This window comes from Sturnira hondurensis, unplaced genomic scaffold (genome assembly GCF_014824575.4).
Source record: "Sturnira hondurensis isolate 20B ecotype Veracruz unplaced genomic scaffold, ASM1482457v3 Scaffold0025406, whole genome shotgun sequence".
Lineage (NCBI taxonomy): Eukaryota > Metazoa > Chordata > Mammalia > Chiroptera > Phyllostomidae > Sturnira > Sturnira hondurensis.
The window spans coordinates 1021483-1042034 of NW_028098037.1; the positions used below are offsets into that span (position 1 = coordinate 1021483).

Below are 20552 nucleotides of genomic sequence, written 5' to 3' on the forward strand. Positions count from 1 at the left end.
GCTTTCCTACATAATGACAAGTTAATTTTGCTAGGAGAATATCTAAAGGTGCTGTTCGAATCAGTAAGTAGTTACACTTCTACACCGCAACTATACTATCCTAGTAAATGGTTAGCACTGAGGGAATGTTAACAACTGGTTTCCTTAAAAGATTACATCCAAAAGTAAAACTAATATTTGGAATTTCCAAAGAAGTATTGCTTGAAAATCTAAGCAGTTTAAGGCAACAATAATACTTAGGAAGTTCATGTCTCTGGTTAACTGTTAAGTAGGTGAGGCGAGACGAACAGTGTGGCTACATTCCATTCTATTCTGTTAAATTACAATATATGGAAGGATTCCTCCATGGTCTTTCCAGAAACAGTTTACAGTCAACGTGTCAGTTGTTCATCTGGAATTTACAATACGTTTAGTTTAGTCAGTGAATGTAGAAAAAAGGGCCTCTATGTCTTTATGAAGCACATGGGGTCCAGTGCCTTTATTTAATGCTCAGGTAAAGCTCTAATTAAGATCCTCCTGACTCCTTAAAGACACGCAGACTTCACAAGTGTAAAGCTGATTTTTATGGGTTTTGTTTTAAATTCTCTGACTTTTCATCTGGGAGCTGATTTTCTAGCTAAAGCCATTTTGTAGTAGAAGGCATCCAGTTCAGAATGAGTTGCAGTCAAATTAAGACTGTCGTATGCCAAATCTGTTTCTATGCTACAGATGGGTGTGCTCATATATGCATCCAGTTAACGATGGGTCTTCCTAGATACTTCTAATAGTTGTCTGACAGGTGGGGACAAAGATGAAGTATAGCAGATCAGTATATGCACCAAAAATGCTGGCTACCTCAACTTGGGTTTTGTGAATATGGAACCAATTTATTCTAATATTCAGGGACTTCCCTTCAGCAACACATTATACATAAATCAATAATAAATCACATGATATTTGTCACATGGAATTACTATTTCCCTTCTCCTCTAACTTAATGTTATCACAAAATACATGGAATCAGATTTCCCCTAAGTCTGACAGAGGGTGGGTAATACAGGGATGGGCATATAGTTGTGCAGAGGCAAACAAATGACAACAACAAAACCAAGCTAAGTCAAGTAAGAATATATAAAGTGGTATTGCCTATTAGGGCCAAAACCTTTGTATGAAATAAGTAATGGTCATACACTTCCAGTTAGATCCTCCCCTTTTATGGTTGAAGACTTTGTCATTAAACAGAGTGACAAATGAAAGAAAGCAGGAAATCACCTAGCACAGAGTAAAACACTCAATCATAACTTTTAAGAGATGTTTTTCCTCTTCCTAACTGATAGCATATTAGATTTTTTTTTGTTCTTTTGTAGAAAAAGGAAAGCACTATACTATGGCGATGCCACATTGTAAGGATTTTAATTTTTCAAATTTTAAAACAGGACGCAGATTATAAATACAGTCAGCCCGGACATGTATTTGAGATTCCACAACACATACAGAGATGACCTTAACTGTGCTGTATGTGTTTTGATTACTATGTATAATGAATGCTCTAAACCAAGAGATTTTGTTCAATGATCTGTAATGTTGAAAGAAGACCAACTTATTTTTAACCTTCCCAAACTGAAGAAAACTATTCATGGCCTTCCTAAAAGGTTATAAAATGTTGCACACACTTAAAAATAATTATTTTTTTGTTATTTATTTAAAAAATAAATATTTTTGAAATGTGGAACACAAAAGTAAATATTGTGTTCCACATTTGAGCATGGAATTTCGTTACACTGAAGAGCAGGGGCTTCCATGAAACATAATCACAAGCTAATGCACTGGCAGCACAGCCAACCAAGGCATCCTACGCCCATTCAAAACATGCAAGGGCCCTGATGAACTACTGTGGAACTGGGACGCAAGCAGCCCATGTAAAAGTGTTCAAGAAATATTTTTTCTTTCTTTTAATCCATGAGAATACTATCCTTTGTACTGTAAGAAGACAAGAAGCCCCTTTTAGCAAGTCCTACCATCCTGACGTTTTGCATTTGAACACGGCCCATGTTCTGAGTAAGTGAAGTACACAAACTGTGTAAGTTTTTATACAAGCAACGGCCTAACTGGGGTTGCACTGGACTGGAGAAACTTTTAACTGGATCTCTTTAATATCCTCCAACTCTGAGCTGCATAATTCCAAAAGTGACATCACCCCCTCCAACCCTTTTCGATGAATTACGATTATGTTTATCATCAGAAAATGTATATTGCCAAAGCATAAGCCATTCATCTTTCTCAGCTTATTACACAAGGAAACTCATCAAGTTCTGACACCTGTATCAATAATGTATATTTTACCCAACTGAAAAAGTTTGCTCTACTGTACATAATTTCTTTTGTTAAATATTAAAATAAGGTGAGTTTTGTTCACAGCCAGTATACGGTTTACACCTTACAGGAAGCGTAAGTCAGTTTTGGGCACTGTCATTTCCAGGAGTAAAGCAGCTGCTAACTTAACTACAGGGACTACAGCTCTCAATAGTATTTTTTTAAACATAGAGTTTTGTGTTCATTTCTAAAATGTTTTCCTGGTAATTTGTCTATAGATCTCCAGGTCAACAAAGACTACCATTGTTTTGACCAAATACTTTAAGGAACCTTATGAAAACTAGGAACAAAACCCCACACCCTGAGGACTGCACCTGCATCAGGTGGCCTCTCCGCTCCCATCGCTATGGTGTTTCCAAATGCACCCCAAATAAGGTGCCATTCCCCCACATCCTAGTTATGGGGTTCTGGCTTCTATCTTTAGGCTACTAGAGGACCAGCAGCGAAATACGACTCCATATGAAACCAATCTGGGAGCGGTCAGCGCTGACCGCCAACCTCGAAAGCTCAGGGCGCTCGCTCTAACTCCACGGTCGTGGCGATTTCAAACCCAGCCGGGAGAAGAAGGAATCAGGAACGTAATGTGACGGGCTCAAATGACTGCGTCCTCTCTCCAGCCCAACCTTCCCGGGCGGCGCTTCCTCCCGGCGGCAGCGCTGTGTTGGCGCCGGCCAGGTATACTCACGCCTGGCTGCCCTGGGTGTGGACACAGCGCCCGCTCTCAGAACCGGGTCAGGTCAACCCCCACCACCCCCCCACCCCGCCCCCGCGCACCAGTTGCATCCCAACGCACCTTCTGGACCAGGGCGGGAACAGGGGCTAGTGGGCGGCTGCCCAGGTGTTTTGGCGGGTTTCCGGACACGTGCGCCTCGCGTCCTCGCCCCCACCCCCTCCGCCCAGTCGCGGAGTCCAAGCCCCCCGCGCCGGCCTTCTCAGCCCCCCGCGACGCCGCTCACCTCCGTCCCCGTAGGTCTCCACGCCGTACCCGTCCTGCAGCCCGTTACTCCAGGTACCCTCGTAGCGAGCCGGGGTGCACAGGCTCTGCCGGACCCCGTAGCGCCCCTTGAAACCATGTGACCACTCCCCCCGGTACATCCACTTGCCCTTCGTCTCCACCCCCAGCCCGTGCCGCTTGCCCTGAGCCCAGTAGCCCTGGTAGGTGTTGCCGCTGGGCCAGGTGTAGCCTCCGACCACCTCGAAGCCGTGCGACCAGGAGCCCGAGTACTCGCCCTGGCCCTTGGGCCCCGTGCAGATGCCGTGCCCATGCGCCTTGCCCTCCTCCCAGCCGCCGCAGTAGGTGCCGCCATCGTCGAAGTCGAACCTTCCGCCCGTCATTCGGGGGGCAGCCCCGGCGCGCTCCCCGCGGGGGCACGGACGCGGGCAGAGCTGGGCACGGCAGGGTGTAGCTCGGAGGTGGGGGCCCGGCGGGCGAGCACGGGACCGCGCCCTGGGCAGCTCGCGCCGCCGCTCGGCTCCAGTCCGACGCCGCCCCCGTCCTTCCCTCCGCTTTTGCTGCCGCCACCGCCTTCCTCCTCCTCCTCCTCCTCCACCACCGCCGCCGCCCTGGCCAGCGCCGCGCGCGAGAGGACAGCCCGGGCTCCGAGCGGACCTTCAGCTGCTCCCGCCCGCCCACGTGAGCCGGGCACCGCCCCGTGCCCGCCCCAGTCCCCTCCCCAGGCGCGCAGGCCCTGCCCCGCGGCGCTCCCGCCCCACCGGGCCCAGCACCCAGCCCCGGGTCCGCTGCTTCTCTGGCTCGGGGCTCAGGGTGCGCGTGTGCTTGCGAAAGGGTTGGCTGTGGCAGGGCTACTGTCCCCAGGGAGCAGCGACAGTCCCCACCTGGAGATGAAGGCGCGGCTGCGTGCGTGCCTGGAGACAGCTCTCGGGCGGCGGAGCCTCCTGGGTTTGTGCTTGGGGTTTATCACGCCTGTAAGTGTGGCCACACGTGTGTTGAGGGAAAACTACTGTGTGCGTGTTTGCTTGCATGAGGTTTGTAATTGCATTTTTTCGGCATTCAAACTTGTGTTTTGTTGCATTTGTCATGCTCCACTGTCATCGTGACTTAATATCCTCCAGATATATGTATATAAATCGGTAGCAGCCTAGATAAAATTGTGCAGGGTGTTCTTTGACACTACCTATTTCAAAGCACGTGTGTTTGCATTTATTTAGTGAAGACGCGGGGAAGACTAACGCAGTTTGAAAAGAAGCACAGAACCAATTGGTTCGTTTTTTATTTATAGTAATGGAGAGGATGTTTTAAATCTGTCTTTGCAAGCTTATAGGCTATTTCCTTGTACATCAGAGGTCATTCGCCCTAATGCCTTATTTGTTCTAACAACCTTAGAAATTCTTTAGCTTGGAGCTGTGTACCCAACAGGCAAGCCGGCTCAGTCTGTGTATATCGGGTAAGTGTCTGGAATGTACACCTGGCACCTCTCCACTGGTATCCACAGTTTGAGAAAGTAAACAGAAGCTTTCAAGGAGATATATGGTAAGTAAAACACTGCTCTAAAATTTACAGAGTCTGTGACCTACAAAACCAGGGACAGGTGTCAGCTGATCTCTCCAGCTACAACACTGCTTTGTTGAATCCACTTTCAACAACTCGTTTACACTTTTAAACCTCAATTTCACTATCTCCCATATGGAGATGACAAGAGTTGCTTTTCCCTTGTTACCTTCGATGACAACTGAGTATACTATGGGTGCAGTGCAAAGTCAGGAATTAGAGATTGGTAACAGGCAAGTTAAATCAATCAGCTGGTATTGTCTCTGGTGAGAGGAGGGGTTGGTCTCAACCTCACCCTCCAAATGCCCACGGGACACTTCTTTGTGGTCCACAGCCAGGAGTCTTAGGTTAGCCTCTCAAGGACACATTTTGCAGAGTATTCCTGGCATTCCTTAGGCTAAGATGTTTTTGGATGACTGAGTGAACACCCGAGGCTGCCAAACTTTCATAGATATTTGATAATCAGATAAAAATATAAGGACAGGTGTTAGAGGAGGCAGCATGGAAAAGTAGACTGAACTGCACAGAAAAGGAACTGAAATAGACCTTGATTGCCTCCATCTCAGGACTGGAGCGGGCCTTTCCTGCTTATCTGTCTGAAATGCTAAAAGGAAAAAGCACAGTTTACACAGAACCAAATCACCAAAAGGAATTAGAAACCCTCATCCATGCTACTGCCTACAGAGCTGCCAGGAATAGAGCTTACCCTAGTGGCCTGAAATAATTCCACATCTTGCTCAGCATCTCACCCTGGGCTGGGGATTGATTTAGGCCACTGGGAAAACGAGGGCCCAGGACTTTGCAGCTGAGCCATACCTGCATTTCTTTGTTATGGGACACACCAGGGTCAGCAGTTCACGTAAACACATCTCCATCTATTTGGGGGTTCTTTTTCATAGGAGAAACAGTGTGGTTGCAAAGACAACATTTTCCCCCTCTTAAAACTAGCTTTCTTCATAGAGTGTCCTTTGTCTCTTGATTATATTTTTTTGGACCTACCCATATGTGTGTTGGAGCCCCATAGGAATATTTAAAGACTACGTTTTTGTTTGCAAGCATGATGGAAACGTTGAAAGATTTTTACTTTTCCTAATTAGCTCTCACGCAAGTGATAAATTTTCTGGAATCTACAGCCCAGAGCGAGTTTCTAGTTTCTGTAAAAGATGTCTCCTCCATCTATGGTGGATACATGCAGGATCATGGTATATATACATCTGGGTAAAGTATAGAAATTTGGGGAGGATAAAAGATATGGCTGTTTATCTCTTTTTTCATCTTCACTAATATCTTTTTTGATGTAGAGATTTTGAGTATGTCGGCTCTCTCCTGTTATTGGCTTCTAGTGGGTAGAAGCCAGGGGTGCTGCTGAATGTCTTCCAATGCATAAGAAAGACCCACAGCAAAGAATCAGTTGTCCAGTCCTGGCTGGTGTTGCTCAGTGGATTGAGCATGGGCCCGTGAAGCAAAGGGTCAGTCAGGGCACATGCCTGGGTTGCAGGCCAGGTCCCCCGTAGGGGACACATGAGAGAGCAAACAGACACTGATGTTTCTCTCCCATTCTTTCTCCTTCCCTTCCCCCCTCTCTCACAATAAATAAATGAAATATTTTAAAAAAAGAATTATTTGTCCAAAATATCAGTAGTACCAAGAGACTTTGCAAATCACTTTTGACACATTCAGTCATAGCATCTTTTCCATACACTGCACAAGTCTTTTTTTGCATTTCAGTTGCATTTTTAACTTCTTTGAAATAATAAAGCATAATACACTGAAAACGTTGCCTCCTTTCTTCCATCTTCAATATTAAAATGACTGCACAAAAATTCACCAATTTTGATAAGTTTTTTAACTTCATATTTTATTAATTATGCTGTTACAGTTGTCCTGATTTTACCGCTTTTGCTCCTTTCCACTGAGCCGCCCCACTCCCTCAGACAATCCCCCCACCATTGTTCATGTCCGTGGGTCACATGTAAAAGTTCTTTGACTACTGCCATTTCCTATATGCACTTTATATCCCCATGGCTCTGTAACTACCTATTTGTGCCTCTTAATCCCCTCATCTCTTCTTTCACTTCCCCACCACCCCCTTCCACCTGGCAACCATCAAAGCTCTCTCTACATCCATGATTCTGTCTCTGTTCTTCCTGTTTGCTCAGTTTGTTTTTTAGATTCAGTTGTTGATATGTATTTTTTTTTACCATTTTATTGTTCATAGTTTTTTTTAAAGTAAGTCCCTTTAACATTTCATATAATAATGGTTTGATGATGGTGAACTCCTTTAGTTTTCTATTGTCTGGGGAGTTCTCTATCTGCCCTTCAATTCTGAATGATAGCTTTGCTGGGGAGAGCAATCTTGGCTATAGGTCCCTGCTTTTCATGACTTTGAATATTTCTTGCCAATCCCTTCTAGACTGCAAAGTTTCTTTTGAGAAATGAGCCAGCAGTCTTATGGAAACTCCCCTGTAGGTAACAAACTTCTTTTCTCTTGCTGCTTTTGAGATTCTCTGTATCTTTAACCTTTGGCATTTATGATGTGTCCTGGAGTGGGCCTCTTTGTGCCCATCGTATTTGGGGTTCTCTGTCCTTCCTGGACTTGTGTGTCTATCTCCTTCACCAAATTGGGAAGGTTTTCTTTAATTATTTTTCAAATAGAGTTCTTGCTGTCTCTCTTCCCCCTAGGTTGTGAGTGCTGGACTGCTTAAAGCTGTCCCAGAGCTGCTTACACTCTCCTCATTTTTTGGATTCTTTTTTCTTCTTATTTTTCTGATTGGTTTTTTTTCTTCCTTATGTTCCAAATCATTGATTTGATTCTCTATTTGTCTCTTAATATTTTATTCTTGCTATCCTTAATAATGTCTTCCTTGGAAGGAACCTTCAGTAAAAGAGAGAATCTACCACCAGCTATCTGCTATTAAATTTCAAGTAATCTTAAGTGTAACCTGACTCTGCCATTGACTCTTATCATGGAAAAAAGTTAGTATTGAATACTAGGTACATCACTGAACAATTTTTGGCAAAGTAACAATATTAGCCAGGCTCTCATTTACCTGCTGCCATCACCATGGAATGTTTCCCGGGACACATTAATGTGTTCATTGATGTCAGGGTTCGGGTTCAGTGGTAATGGTTGGAATAGACTGGAAAGTGGACTAGGAAGAGGTGCCGAGAATGACGGACGGCAGAGAGTAGGCGGTGGAATAATGTTGCATTTACTAGTCAGGGTTAGTAATGTCCTTATTTTCCCTCTCACTCTGAACCTTTGCCCTGGATAAGGGGCAGTTGAATTTAGCTTTAAGAAGGGATTAGTAAGAAGAGAATGTGAATGTTGGTTTGACAGGTGGGGTGGGGGAGGCCATTAAAGCCCATAGGTCAACAACCACCCTAGCAGTTTCTTTTCCTCCAGTTCAAATCCAGCTATTAGAGACTGCCATTGTAGCAAACTTTATAACAAAGTGTAAGCTGTTTGAGTGTGAATCTCTAGTAAGAACATGGTGAAGATATTGTACTTAGATTTTAATCTTTTTTAAATGAAGGTGTGTTGAAAATTTATTAATGATTTAATTTTATTTGCATATTAGAATTATTGAGAATTTTTAATAAAGTTTACAAATGACCAAAAGCTAACCTGCCAGTTTTTATTGTTTAAAAGGTGTGATTGTTTCAAATGTGTAAAAAAGCACACACAATTAAAATTATTTGACTTATATGTCAGAAGGAGTATTACTAGCACCTTTGTTATACCGCATTTAAAGAATTTAAGAAATTTGTCTACAATAAATAAAGAATTAAAAACTATGATCAGAAGCTTTGCAGACGACATGAAGTCAGCAGAGGAAGAAAATTTAAAAGTGAATGGCTTTCAGAACTGAAGGCAACCACTGTATGCCAGACTTTGTGCCAAGTTCTTTACATGCATTAAGTCACTTAAATCTCATAATAACCTGTGTGGTTAGTATAGTTTCATAACCATTTTATAGGAGAACAGAAATAAGGTGTAAGACATTTATGTGCCCAGGATCATTCAAGGCAGACATCGATGAGCAGATTTCAAACTCAAGTCTGTCTGGCTCAAGAGGTGGTTCTCTTGATCACCTTTCTGCTTTGGAGCAAGAGTGAGAGGAGTCAAATGTGAGGAGGAAATCCCCTGAGCGGGAAGCAAGAAGAGATGGCGAAGATGGCTTTTCTTATTTTTAAGAACAGCTTCCCAGATGAGTGGTAATGCTACTGTCTAGCATTAAAGAAATGGAGGAAAAGGAGTAAATTACAGAGGTTGGGAAGATATGTACATGTGGGAAACAATTATCTAGGAATATATCCCAGAGATGTTCAGTAGGCAGTTGGGTAATGCAGGTTAAGAACAAAACTTAATGAGTTGATAAGTATAGGAGTACCTCGGTGATTTTGTGGGTTTGTCTCCAGACTGCCTCAATAAAGCAAGTATCACAATGAAGCAAGTCATAATTTTTTTTGTAGAGGGTCTTGCCATCAATTTGCTAAATATAAAACATCTGTGAAGTGCAATAAAGTGAAACAATGAAATGAGGTCCACATGTGAGTTATTCTCACTTTTTTTCCCCTCTGACAGCTATTGTTTAGTAGTGGCCCCCTTTGAGGCTTGCATTGTTCACTCAAGCCATAGGGACTGATCTTGTTGCCATGTTCTCTAGGTCAGTGCCCTGTGTACATTCGGGACTAATGGTTTATGTACCCCCATGTTGTCCCCTGGCATTGTTCTGGGCAGCTTTATCCTGCCTTCAAGCCTGTCTCAGTATCATGACCTTTATCATAAAGTCCTGAGACACAGCCTGGGCCTTACCTTGATCCCAAAGTAAACCAACCTTTCAAACTCGACCTTGACAATTGCACTGTTTGACAACACTTTCTCATCTTCCCCACCCAGTGAACAAATCACCAACTTGTATCAAGGTCTCCATTCCTTTGATGCCCTCCCTGTTCCCCTGGGCCTGACCCTACCCTGTCTGAAGGCTCTATGAGTCATCTCTTCCACACCATCCTTTCCACACCAGTGCATTTGCCCATGGAGTCCCCAATCCCAAGCCACCATTTCTTATTCCCCACCCCTAGGAAGCTCTTCTGGAGAAAATCACGTCATTTACCAGTTGCCATTGGAAACATGGGTGCAGACCTCTGACCTATCCCTCCACACAGCTCCACAGTGTCTTCTCAGGTGACTTCCTATGACTGTCCCAGGCTCCTCAGCCTGAGTTCCTTCCCACCGAGCAGAGGCCTTGTCTTCTTCCTTAGAGAAGAAAGGAGCCAACACATGGCACACCTGCCTTCTCTTTCCTCTCTTCAGAACTTGACATTAGTTCTCATTTTCTTTTTCTCCTCACTCACCCCAACTGAGAGGAAAACATGTCCTTTTCCTGCACTAGTTCTGGGTCAATTCCTTCCTTCTTTTGAATATGCTATAATTTCTTCCCTCCATTTATCAGATGTGGTCCTGTATGTCCTCCATGTGAAAACAGTCCTCATTTCTAGATACAGTCAAGCCTCGGTTCTTGAATGTCTTCCATCTTGAATAATTCAGTTCTTGACCAAGTTATTCACAGAGAAAATGTCTTTGTTGTTGAACAAAACTTCAGTTATTGGCCCAACAACCCCTTCATGCTGGTACCTATATAATCAGTCACGTGGCTTTCAGGTGACGAAGGAATGCATGAGTATGAGTATGATTCAGTTTTTGGACAAATTACTTCTCAAATAGCCTCCAGAATAAATTAAGTTCAAGAAACAAGGGTCCATAGTACTTGCTTTTACCTCAAGTCTTCTGTGTCTGTCCTCAAAACTACAGACCTCCTTGAAAGAGTACCGTATGTTACATTTGAGTATTTCCTTGACACCACTCATTCTCATGCCACTTGATTTGAGCTCTGTCCTCACTGGTATAATGGAACTTGTCTAGCCATGAGTTGACATATATAATGGCATCTCTTCAGCTCTTGTCATGCTAGAGGCAGTTGCAAATTTGATACTTGTGAGCATGAGTCTCCGTTGGCCTCTGTAAAACCCATATGTCTCACATTTCTTCTGCTTCTTCCTCACCCACTACTTCAGCTGGCTCATATCCTGTGTAGTTTTCTCCTTATCCTTCTCTAGTCTCCTTGATTTTAGGCTATCTTTTGTGTTCTAGATGTTAGTGTTGTGATACCAGAATTTTAATTGCTGGATACCTGCTAGCTTATCTGTACAACTAGGCAACCCTACCTTTGGTGCAAAAAGTCTAATTTATAACAAGTCTAATTTCAACATAAAACACAGCTAAGCCTTTTTTAAGTCTCAAGGGCAGCACTTTGGTTTATTCCCATGACTTGACCATTGTAGCTCTTTCCCTGCTCTTCCTAATGGGCAGGGCTCCTTGTAGACTTAGTATGTCCCAATGATGAGGCTCACAGAGAGTTTCAGGTAAGTTCTAATAATGAGTAACTAATGACAGACTAAAGGGAGGCTTAAAGGAGGTAGTAAGATTGAAAGCACAGAGCAGGTTGCAGGTCTTACTGAAGACTTAGCACCTGAAACCATAAAACGTATGTGTGTACATATATGCATATGTACATATGATTGCTGGGTTAAGTTTGGAGATACAGTGAAGTAAGGTTCAGACCTTGCTCTTTAAGTACGTAAAACATCTCTAAAAAGGCAGGAAATAAAAAAGACACAATAAAAGTACATAGGAGACAACTACAGTGGCAAGTAAGTGCCAAGATTCCTAAGAATTCACAGGACAGAATCTTTTTGTGGGCTGCTATGGTTGAAGCTGTTTTGGGAAATATTGTTTAGCTTTGTGGATAAAGTGGAAGGGGCATCCTTCCAGACATCTGTAAAGGAGGGGTCTTGAGTTAAGAGGCACCCTACAGAGGGAAGGAATGAAGGAATTGTGTCTGTGACTGAGACAGAAGAGACCTGGAAAAGACGTTTCTGGAACCTGGGTAGATGAGATGACAATTGCATGTCTCTTGTGATACACTGAAAATTGCAAAGCATTCTGAAGATATGAAGATACTGGACAACACTGTATTTGAAATAGTACAACTTGGGAGTCACAATGCAACTTGAAAGTATTGAGATGGTAAAGGTTGGGAATATTGATGAGATAATCTTTTTCTGAACAGTTGAATAAAGAAAGGAGGCACACAATTTGCAGAAAGCACCACTAAGTTGTAAACAGCTGCTAAGTGATGATAGCTGAAGGAGAGAAAAAAGGGAAATCAATTAGCAGGCAGTAAAAGAAATGTGGATTCTTACTGAGGAGGGAATGGTTCTGAGAGCTCTGGAAAGGGACTACAAACAATAGCCAGTAATACAAAAGGCTTTCTTCTGACTGAGTGACATGGGGCATGCTGTGTCCTTGCCAAAGGTTACTCTCCCTGTCACCTCAACAGCACACCTCAAAGCCCAGGTTGGGTTCTTCAGAAAGATTGCATTTCAGATAAGGCTTAAATTCCTCTTCTTTTCCTTACATATGCTCTCACATTTTTGTCATTGCTTGCATTTCATTATTACTTTCACGTGGCAAGTACTTTTAAAGCTCACTGAGAAGTTGGAACATCCCGTGGGGCAGCTTGCTCAGGTGCTGAGAGGATGGTACTTAATAAACAGTCTCCAGCTGCTGTGACTTCAGCTTAGCTACAGTGTTCACAGCAGGGCCATGCTCACTCAGGATGTCCGCTGCAAATAAGAGGCAAATTGTGCATCTTGTGGCCTCCAATGCAGACAAAGAACCAGGGCACCCGGCAGGTCTCTTGGATTCTGGAAGCAACATATGCCACACTTAGAAACTGCTCCAGCCTATGTGCTGAGTGACAGAAGGCCAGCTGCCATCCCTGAGAGGGTTCAGAGCAGGAAAGAGCTCCACAAGAGGCCCAGGCTGTGTTCTAAACAGCCCTGCCTCTTGGGCCCAATGATCAGGCAGAGTCTTTCATGTTGGTGTTTGGTGTCAGGGGTAAGAAAAACCTAATGTGAGGAACATGGCAAACCCTAGTGGAAGACTCACACTGAAGGTCTATGGGATCTGAAGCAAGGCTGTGTCATTTGCAAAAGAGAATTCTATAGCTTTGAGAAGCAGTCCCTGGTAAGTTACTTGACCGTGGTAGTAAAAAAATGTTTGGCCATAGGACTCCAACTGACCATTCATCTAAAATTTCCTATTATGAGCTGCGTCTGTCAAGGCAAAGACAAACAGACCAAGAAGCAGTCTATCATGAGATAGACACGGTAGGTCCAGGACCAGAGGGCATGAGTAAGCTGCAAGAACAGGTTGCCCAGACCCCATATCTCTTAGGGCTGCACTAATACCCTTTCCCCAGCTCTCATCATGGGAAGATTAGGCTTCCATACCAACAGCTGAAGGAGGAATAAAAGCCTGCCTTAGGTTTATATTGGATTGGCCAAAAAGTTTGCCTTTTTCCTGTAGGATAGCTATAATAGTGAGTTGTTGTCTTTAATGTCATTTGAAATAATTTGGTTAGATTGTAGATTCTGGCCAAGATGGAGGAATAGGTAGAAACACTTCACTTCCTTGCACAACCAAAATAAGGGTAACAACCAACTTAAAAACAAAAAACAACCAGAACTGTCAGGAAATCAACCTACATGGAAGTCCAACAACCAAGGAATTAAAGGAGAAATATTCATCCACATTGGTAGGAGGGGTAGAGATGGGAAGCCAGGGGAGAGAAGACATGTGGTGAGGTGGTGGACCAAGCAGGCAAGGCAGTGGCTTGCAGACAGGACTACCCATATTTGCCTGCAGATAAACTGGGAGGAACAACTGGGAAGTGAGACAGATCACACAACACAAAGGTCCAGTGCTGGGAAATAAAGCCTCAGAACCTCTGGGTATAAAAATCTGTGGAGGTTGCAGTCACTTGAAAATCTGAGTCTCATAGGAGAGTCTGTTGGAGAGGCCCACAGGATCTTAGAACTTACACAAGCCCACCTACCTGGGAATCAGCAGTAGAATGGCCCAATTTGCTTGTGGGAAGCGAGGGGAGCGACAGTGGGGTGAGAGCCAGGGAAGGGAACAAGTGGCATTGTTCCCTCTCAGACCATCCCCACATACAGTGCCACGACATGGCGAAGTGCATTGCCCAGCCCTAGTGAATACCTAAGGCTGCACCCCTTACAATGTAACAGGTATGCCAAAACAAAGAAATAAAGTCCAAAAGAAAGAAAAGATCAAAACTGCAGAAAAAGAACTAAGTGATGAGGAGATAGACAACCCATCAGAGGCAGAGTTCAAAACACTGGTAATCAGGATGCTCACAGAAATGATTGAAAATGGCCACAAAATAAAGGAATAAATGAAAGTTATACAAAATGAAATAAAGAAAAATGTACAGGGAACCAACAACCAATGTACAGTGAGGGGCAGGAAAGTAAGACTCGAATCAACAATTTGGAACAAAAGGAAGAAATAAACATCCCACCAGAGCAGAGTGAAGAAACAAAAATTCAAAAACAATGAGGAGAGGCTGAGGAACCTCTGGGACAACTTTAAACATTCCAACATCCAAATCACATGGGTGCCAGAAGGAGAAGAGGAAGAGCAAGTAATTGAAAACTCATTTGAACAAGTAATGTAAGGAAACGTCTCCAGCTTGACAAAGGAAATAGACATGCAAGTCCAGGATGCTCAAAGTGTCCAAAAAGTAGGATCCAAGAAGAAACACATCAAGGCACATCATAATTAAGTTACTAGAGATTAAAGATAAGGAAAGAATATTAAAAGCAGCAAGTGGAAAGGAGAGAGTTATCTACAAAGGCATTCTCATAAGACTATCAGTTGATTTCTCTGAAGAAACCTTACAGGCAAGAAATAGCTGGAAAAAAAGTACTCAAAGTCATAAAAGGCAAGAATCTACACCCAAGATTACTCTATCCAGTAAAGCTATCTTTTAGAATAGAAGGGCAGATAAAGTGATTCCAAGATAAGGCCAAGTTAAAGGAGTTCATCATCACCACGCCGTTATAAAATGTTAAAGAGAATTATCTCAGAAAAAGATCTAAAACAGTGAACAGTAAAATGACAAACTTACAGCTACCAATGACTGAACCTAAAAAACAAAAACTAAGCAAACAGCTAGAATTGGAACAGAATCACAGAAATGGAGATCACATGGAGGTTTATCAGTGGGGAGGGGAAGGGGGAGAATGTGGGGGGAAAAGGTACAAGGAATAAGAATCATAATTGGTAGGCACAAATTAGGGAGGTTAAGAATAGTATAGGAAACGGAGAAGTCAAAGAACCTACAGGCACAACACATGGACATGAACCAAGTGAGGAGGGGAGTTGCTGGAGGGTGGGAGGTGCTGGGCAGAGGGGGGGTAGAGGGTAGATAAAATTGGGAAACTGTAATAATATCAATAAAATATACTTAAATTTTTGTTAGATTGTATTGTGACCAGTGTAATATCAGTTTCCATAAAAAAAAAACTTACCAAAATTGGTGAATTTTGGGGCAGCCATTTCAATATTGAAGATGGAAGAAAATTTGCAACATTTTCAGCATTTTATGTTTTATTATTTCAAGAAAGATAAAAACTCAACTGAAACACAGACAAAAAAGATTTGTGCAGTGTATGGATAAGGTGCCATGACTGATCTAACGTGTCAAAAGTGATTTGCAAAGTTTTGTGCTGGAGATTTCTTGCTGGATATGCTGCACAATCCAGTAAACCAACTGAAGTTGATAGTGATGAAATCAAGACATTAACTGAGAACAATCCATGTTATACCACAGAGGAGATAGCTGACATCAGAATATCCAAATCAGCCTGGCTGGTGTAGTTCAGTGGATTGAGTGTGGGCCGTGAACCAAAGTTTAGCTGGTTCGATTCCCAGTCAGGACACATGCCTGGGTTGCAGGCCAGGTCCCCAGTGGGGTCCATGTGAGAGGCAACCAGACACTGGTCTTTTTCTCCCTCCTTTCCCGTCTTTCTAAAAATAAATAAATAAAATCTTTTTAAAAAAGAATATCTGAATCAAGAACGTTATTGGCGAAAATGAAATGTCTCTTTTATTCTACGGGAAAAAATTAAATAGACTTTTTAGAAAACCTACTAGATGGACAGGTTTGGGATATGGGTGAAGTTGAAAATGAATGGAGACTGCATTGCAGTCACCTAGCTGGGAAGGGGTGGTAATCCTTCTAGGGGGCAGAGCTATGAGTGGTGAAGTTGGTCATCTGTTTTGTGTGAAAGGAAAAGTGGCCTGAGGTGGGAATGTACATAAATTTCTGGGCAATGGCCAACAGCTTGGATATCTGGTCAGAGGCCTAGAAGGGACAGAACTGGAAGACTAGAGACGTGCAGGTCTAGGATGGAGACATATGGATGAATGTATGAGGGCAATGCATGTGAGTAGTTTTGTGCAGCATGTCAATGGGCTTCCATGGAAGATACAAATCCAAGTAGGTGACCTAGCCAGGTGATGGCAGCCATCCTTCCTCATCACCCAGCCCAGCCCAGGAACAAGAGCCACATGAACTAGTGGCCTTGGTGGCAGAGATGGAAGTTATACATGGCCCAACAGGAGGGATTCCCATTTATCAAGGTCGATTTAGCTACTACTGTCTCTGTCTAGCCTGCCAGCAACAGAAACTACTCCTTGAGAATACTAATCAAGAAACAAGAGCACTCTACTTAGCATCACATATAAATGACCTATTCAGTGTCTTTATTTTCTATCCCTGCAACTCCAGGTTCTACAGGGTTTCCAGTGGATCTCACTCTTGCAAGTAGACAAAGTGAGAGTGCTATTGAACTGCATTCTGGCTGCTGCCTGGCAGTTCCATTGACTCTTGTGCCAAGGGATCAGCAGATGAGAAGAGGAATTACCATAATGGCAGTAATAATTCACCCTGGGGGCAGGAAGAGGCTTTTGTACAACGGGGACAGAAATAAACAGGGGCAGAACGCAGGTGATCCATTGGTTGCTTACTAGTTCTCCATGGACTCCTTATAGCTATGAACACATGCATCAGCAGCCCCGCTCTGAGAAGGGCTCAGACTCTCCAGGAATGAAAGTTTGGGTCACACCACCAGGAAAACTACCAGACCCTGGTGCTCCGATAGTTTGGGGTGAGGTGAATTAAAAAATGTAGCAAAGAAGAGGCAGAAGATAAGCATTTGCAGCCCCATGACCAACTGTAGAGACAGAGTTCCTAGTTGCCTTATTAACTTTACTTTTTTAAACTTTCCCTCAAGATGAGAGGCCCCCAAATGTGTGGAGAAGGCACTGTTTGGAATGGAAGGGGAAATATGTTGGCCATGGGTACGGACTGCTCAGATTTCCCTTCAAGAGAACTTTCTGCAAGCAGGGAGATGGGTGAACTTTCTCTAGCGACTGTATCCTTGGGTCCCAGCAGGGTTTATGTTGAGGCCATGATCTACTGGGACTATCTCCAGCCAACAGCTGCGTGGTGACCTAAAGACTCTCCCCACCTACTCCTGCTTCTTCTGGCTTTTATCTTTCACACATGTTCCCCCCATAATTCTTTTGTATGTCTAATTCTGTCCTGGCATCTGCTTTTTGGAGACCCTGAACTGATACAACCAGATCTTTTTAAGATGCACACACATCCACACACTCAAACACAAGTATAGGTGAGCCTTGGACAAAGAGAGACGAAGGTCTGGTTCAAGCTTAATAAAATCAATTTGAAATTTAGATTTCATGATTCTCAAAAAGGAACAAAAACTCTCTCTGTATTGATAAAAAAAATCCCCAAGATCTATCAGTTGGAGAAAAACAAGGTACAGACCAGTATATGTGACATGCTATATTTGTATGTATGTAAAAACTTGTAAAGACACAAAGAAAAATATTGGGTGGCAGGTTGGCAATGCTCATTTTGATTTATTTTGTTTTAAACTTTGAACTTGTACTACTTATTAATAATTAAATTGAAACACCAATCTTTAGCATCTTAGCACACTATTTCAATTTATTTTTTTATTTACACAGTACCTAGTTCATTGTTATTGTTTGGTACAAACATCCCATATAGCTAGTACTATTTATGTATTGAATTCATAGCACAAATCAAAATACTGTGGAAGAATTATGCAGATAGAGACAAAATGGAAATTCACTGGTTTAGACACTGAATTGAATTGAATGGAGAAATGGATGGATTTTTCTGGGTTTAATAATTAGTACCTAGATCACTGTTGGTGGGATTGCAGACTGGTACAACCACTGTGGAAAACAGTATGCAATTTTCTAAGAAAACTAAAAATGAACGTGCCTATTGACCCAGCAATTCCACTGTTAGGAGTATATCCTAAGAACCCTGAAGCACCAATCCAAAAGAACCTATGCACCCCGATGTTCATAGCAGCACAATTTACGATAGCCAAGAGTTGGAAGCAACCTAGATGCCCATCGGTAAGTGACTGGATCAAAAAACTATGGTACATTTACCCAATGAAATTCTATGCTGCAGAAAGGAAGAAGGAGCTCCTACCCTTTGCAACATCGTGCATGGAACTGGAAAGCATTATGCTGAGTGAAATAAGCCAGGTGGTGAAAGACAAATACCATATGATATCACCATTAACAGGAATCTAAACAACAAAATAAACAAGCAAGCAAAATATGACCAAAGACACTGAAATACGGAACAGGCTGACAGGGTCCAGAGGGGAGAGGGGAGAGAATCACAGGGGAAAAGGGGATGGACTCACATGAACAAGTATAAAGGACACATAGACAATAACTAAGGTGGGGGGTGGAAATGGGAGGGAGGTGGGGAGCACTGGGGGGGCAGGGCTGGGAATATAAGACAGAAAACTGTACTTGAACAAGAATTTTGAAAAAGTAAAAAAATAGTAATTAGTACATAATGTTAATTATTGTGAATATTTGGGGCTTTCTGGGGCTTCTAGGATATCTAAAGTATTTCTCTTTGTGCTTCCTAATATATGAGCTCACAGATCATTAGTGGATAAATATCATTTCTTTTAATTTTATTTTTTTCAATTAAGTTGGTATTCAATATTATACTAGTTTTAGGTGTAGAGCGTGGTGGTTAGATGTTATTATTTTAAAAATCAATACTTTTTATGTGATTGACTAGAACTGCCAGTTGCATATGATTCAGCAACATGGGCACAGCAGTGCATGGACCTCATGAATTCTAGGACTCTTGAAAATTGTCCTGATTGGAAAAGGACTATCTGGGTAAACCAGATGGCATGAGTGATTTCGGACTCATCAAATGAAGAGTAATTCATCAACTGTCTGCCTGACTGTGATAGAGGGAACATTTTGGAACCTGCAGCTATATACCAGTTTGTCAGTTCTGTCGTGTTTGCTGGTCTGAAAAATTTTGCCACTTCTAGAAAGAAGTATGCACCAACATTTACTTCTTTAATATTTTCTTCTTTAACATTTAAGATCCATATAAAGTATTCCTTTATGGCTGACACTTTATCAAAGTACAGCTGAGAATCCCTTAGTATTTTCAGAAGATGCTTATCCAGACTACACCCTACCTTAGAAATCTCTCTGAGAGAGACCCCATCACATACATTCTGAGAGCCTCCCCAGTGGTTTCAAGGTATTTTTCTGGTGAAGAATCATTTCTGTAGGACAATTCCTAAAATTTCTCCAGTGATAGTCACTGGGGCACTTTTTAAATATACACTTATTAAATTACTCAGGAATGTCCAGGTCACTCCCATGGTGAATTTTAATTCACTGGGTTTGAGTTGGGCTCAGGAATCTTGTTTTCAATAATTACTCTTGAGTGTTCTCAGGTGGAATATGTTAGAGTCCACAAACTGGTGAAATGAATTCAGAGTTGCCTGATACTAGTGATCTTAATATGAATTCATTTTTCTTGCATGAATTCTCTCTCAAAGTTCTTTGATAATTATAAATAATATCCTCCTCCTCATTTTAAAAACAAAATTCAAAAGTACTACATAAGAGCATGCCTCCTAAGGATGAGTGTACAATAGACAGCGATTCTTGCAAAATAAAACGGGTCATTAATGGGGTGGACTTGAAATCTGGGACTTAAAAAATCTGATAGCTCTAGTCAAGCTGTTAAATGTGTAAGGAGCTGTGTTCCTTGCCCAACATCTCCAGAGCATGGACTCAGGAAGGTGTGCTATCTTTAGGGAGCTCTGGCCTTGAGAAGTCAGTCTCCTTTCCCCAAGGAACAGGGCCTAGGCTAAGCTAAGAGGTTAGGGTTACTGCACAGCAAAGTTCTCTGAGCCCCTGCTCCTGCAATTTTCAGCTAGTTTAGAATTGTAGCCTTGATTCTGCTGGAAGTTGTACATAGCCCTGGACTGCCTGGGCACTGTGGCAGCTGGACGCACTGGGCTGCCTCCTGTTCTTGATTATTGGCACCTGAATTAGCTGGGTTTTCTGTCCATCACTCCTGGGGATGTAGAGCAGTGTTGAGATAGTAGAGACTTAGGGTTGAACATGCAGGAAAGGAATGTGTCCAAGTGATTCTGGGGTCACCTCTTCCATATTTGAAAAAAATAAAAATTATGTCAGATAGATGAAAAAAATAAATTTCCTTTTTATTAGTGTTAGCAAATGTTTTTTTGACCGCTGAATTACATATATCTCAAGAGCTCTTCTATCCAAGTAAAAACTGAATCTTGTTAAGAATCATACTGTATAATCTATATAACCACACTGATTACA

At 42.6% G+C, this 20552-nt stretch overlaps 2 protein-coding genes across 4 annotated transcripts in view; one reads left to right on the forward strand and one right to left on the reverse strand.

Moving 5' to 3' along the window:
- The window catches only part of JPH1 (junctophilin 1), a 92625-nt gene extending 88760 nt beyond the window's left edge, over window positions 1-3865 (reverse strand). For both annotated transcript variants that reach the window (XM_037039718.1, XM_037039717.1), the window contains exon 1: window positions 3309-3865. In XM_037039718.1, the coding sequence (XP_036895613.1) occupies window positions 3309-3687 (379 nt within the window). In that variant the 5' untranslated portion in view covers window positions 3688-3865. The remainder of the gene's footprint in view (window positions 1-3308) is intronic.
- Window positions 3866-4071: 206 nt separating this feature from the next.
- GDAP1 (ganglioside induced differentiation associated protein 1) overlaps window positions 4072-20552 on the forward strand; it is a 55549-nt gene continuing 39068 nt past the window's right edge. The window contains exons 1-2 of one of the 2 annotated variants that reach the window (XM_037039716.1): window positions 4072-4278; window positions 4697-4843. The gene's annotated coding sequence lies outside the window, so the exon portion shown is untranslated. Of the gene's footprint in view, window positions 4339-4696; window positions 4844-20552 lie in introns of both variants that reach the window. The other variant, XM_037039715.1, reaches the window with a different exon arrangement.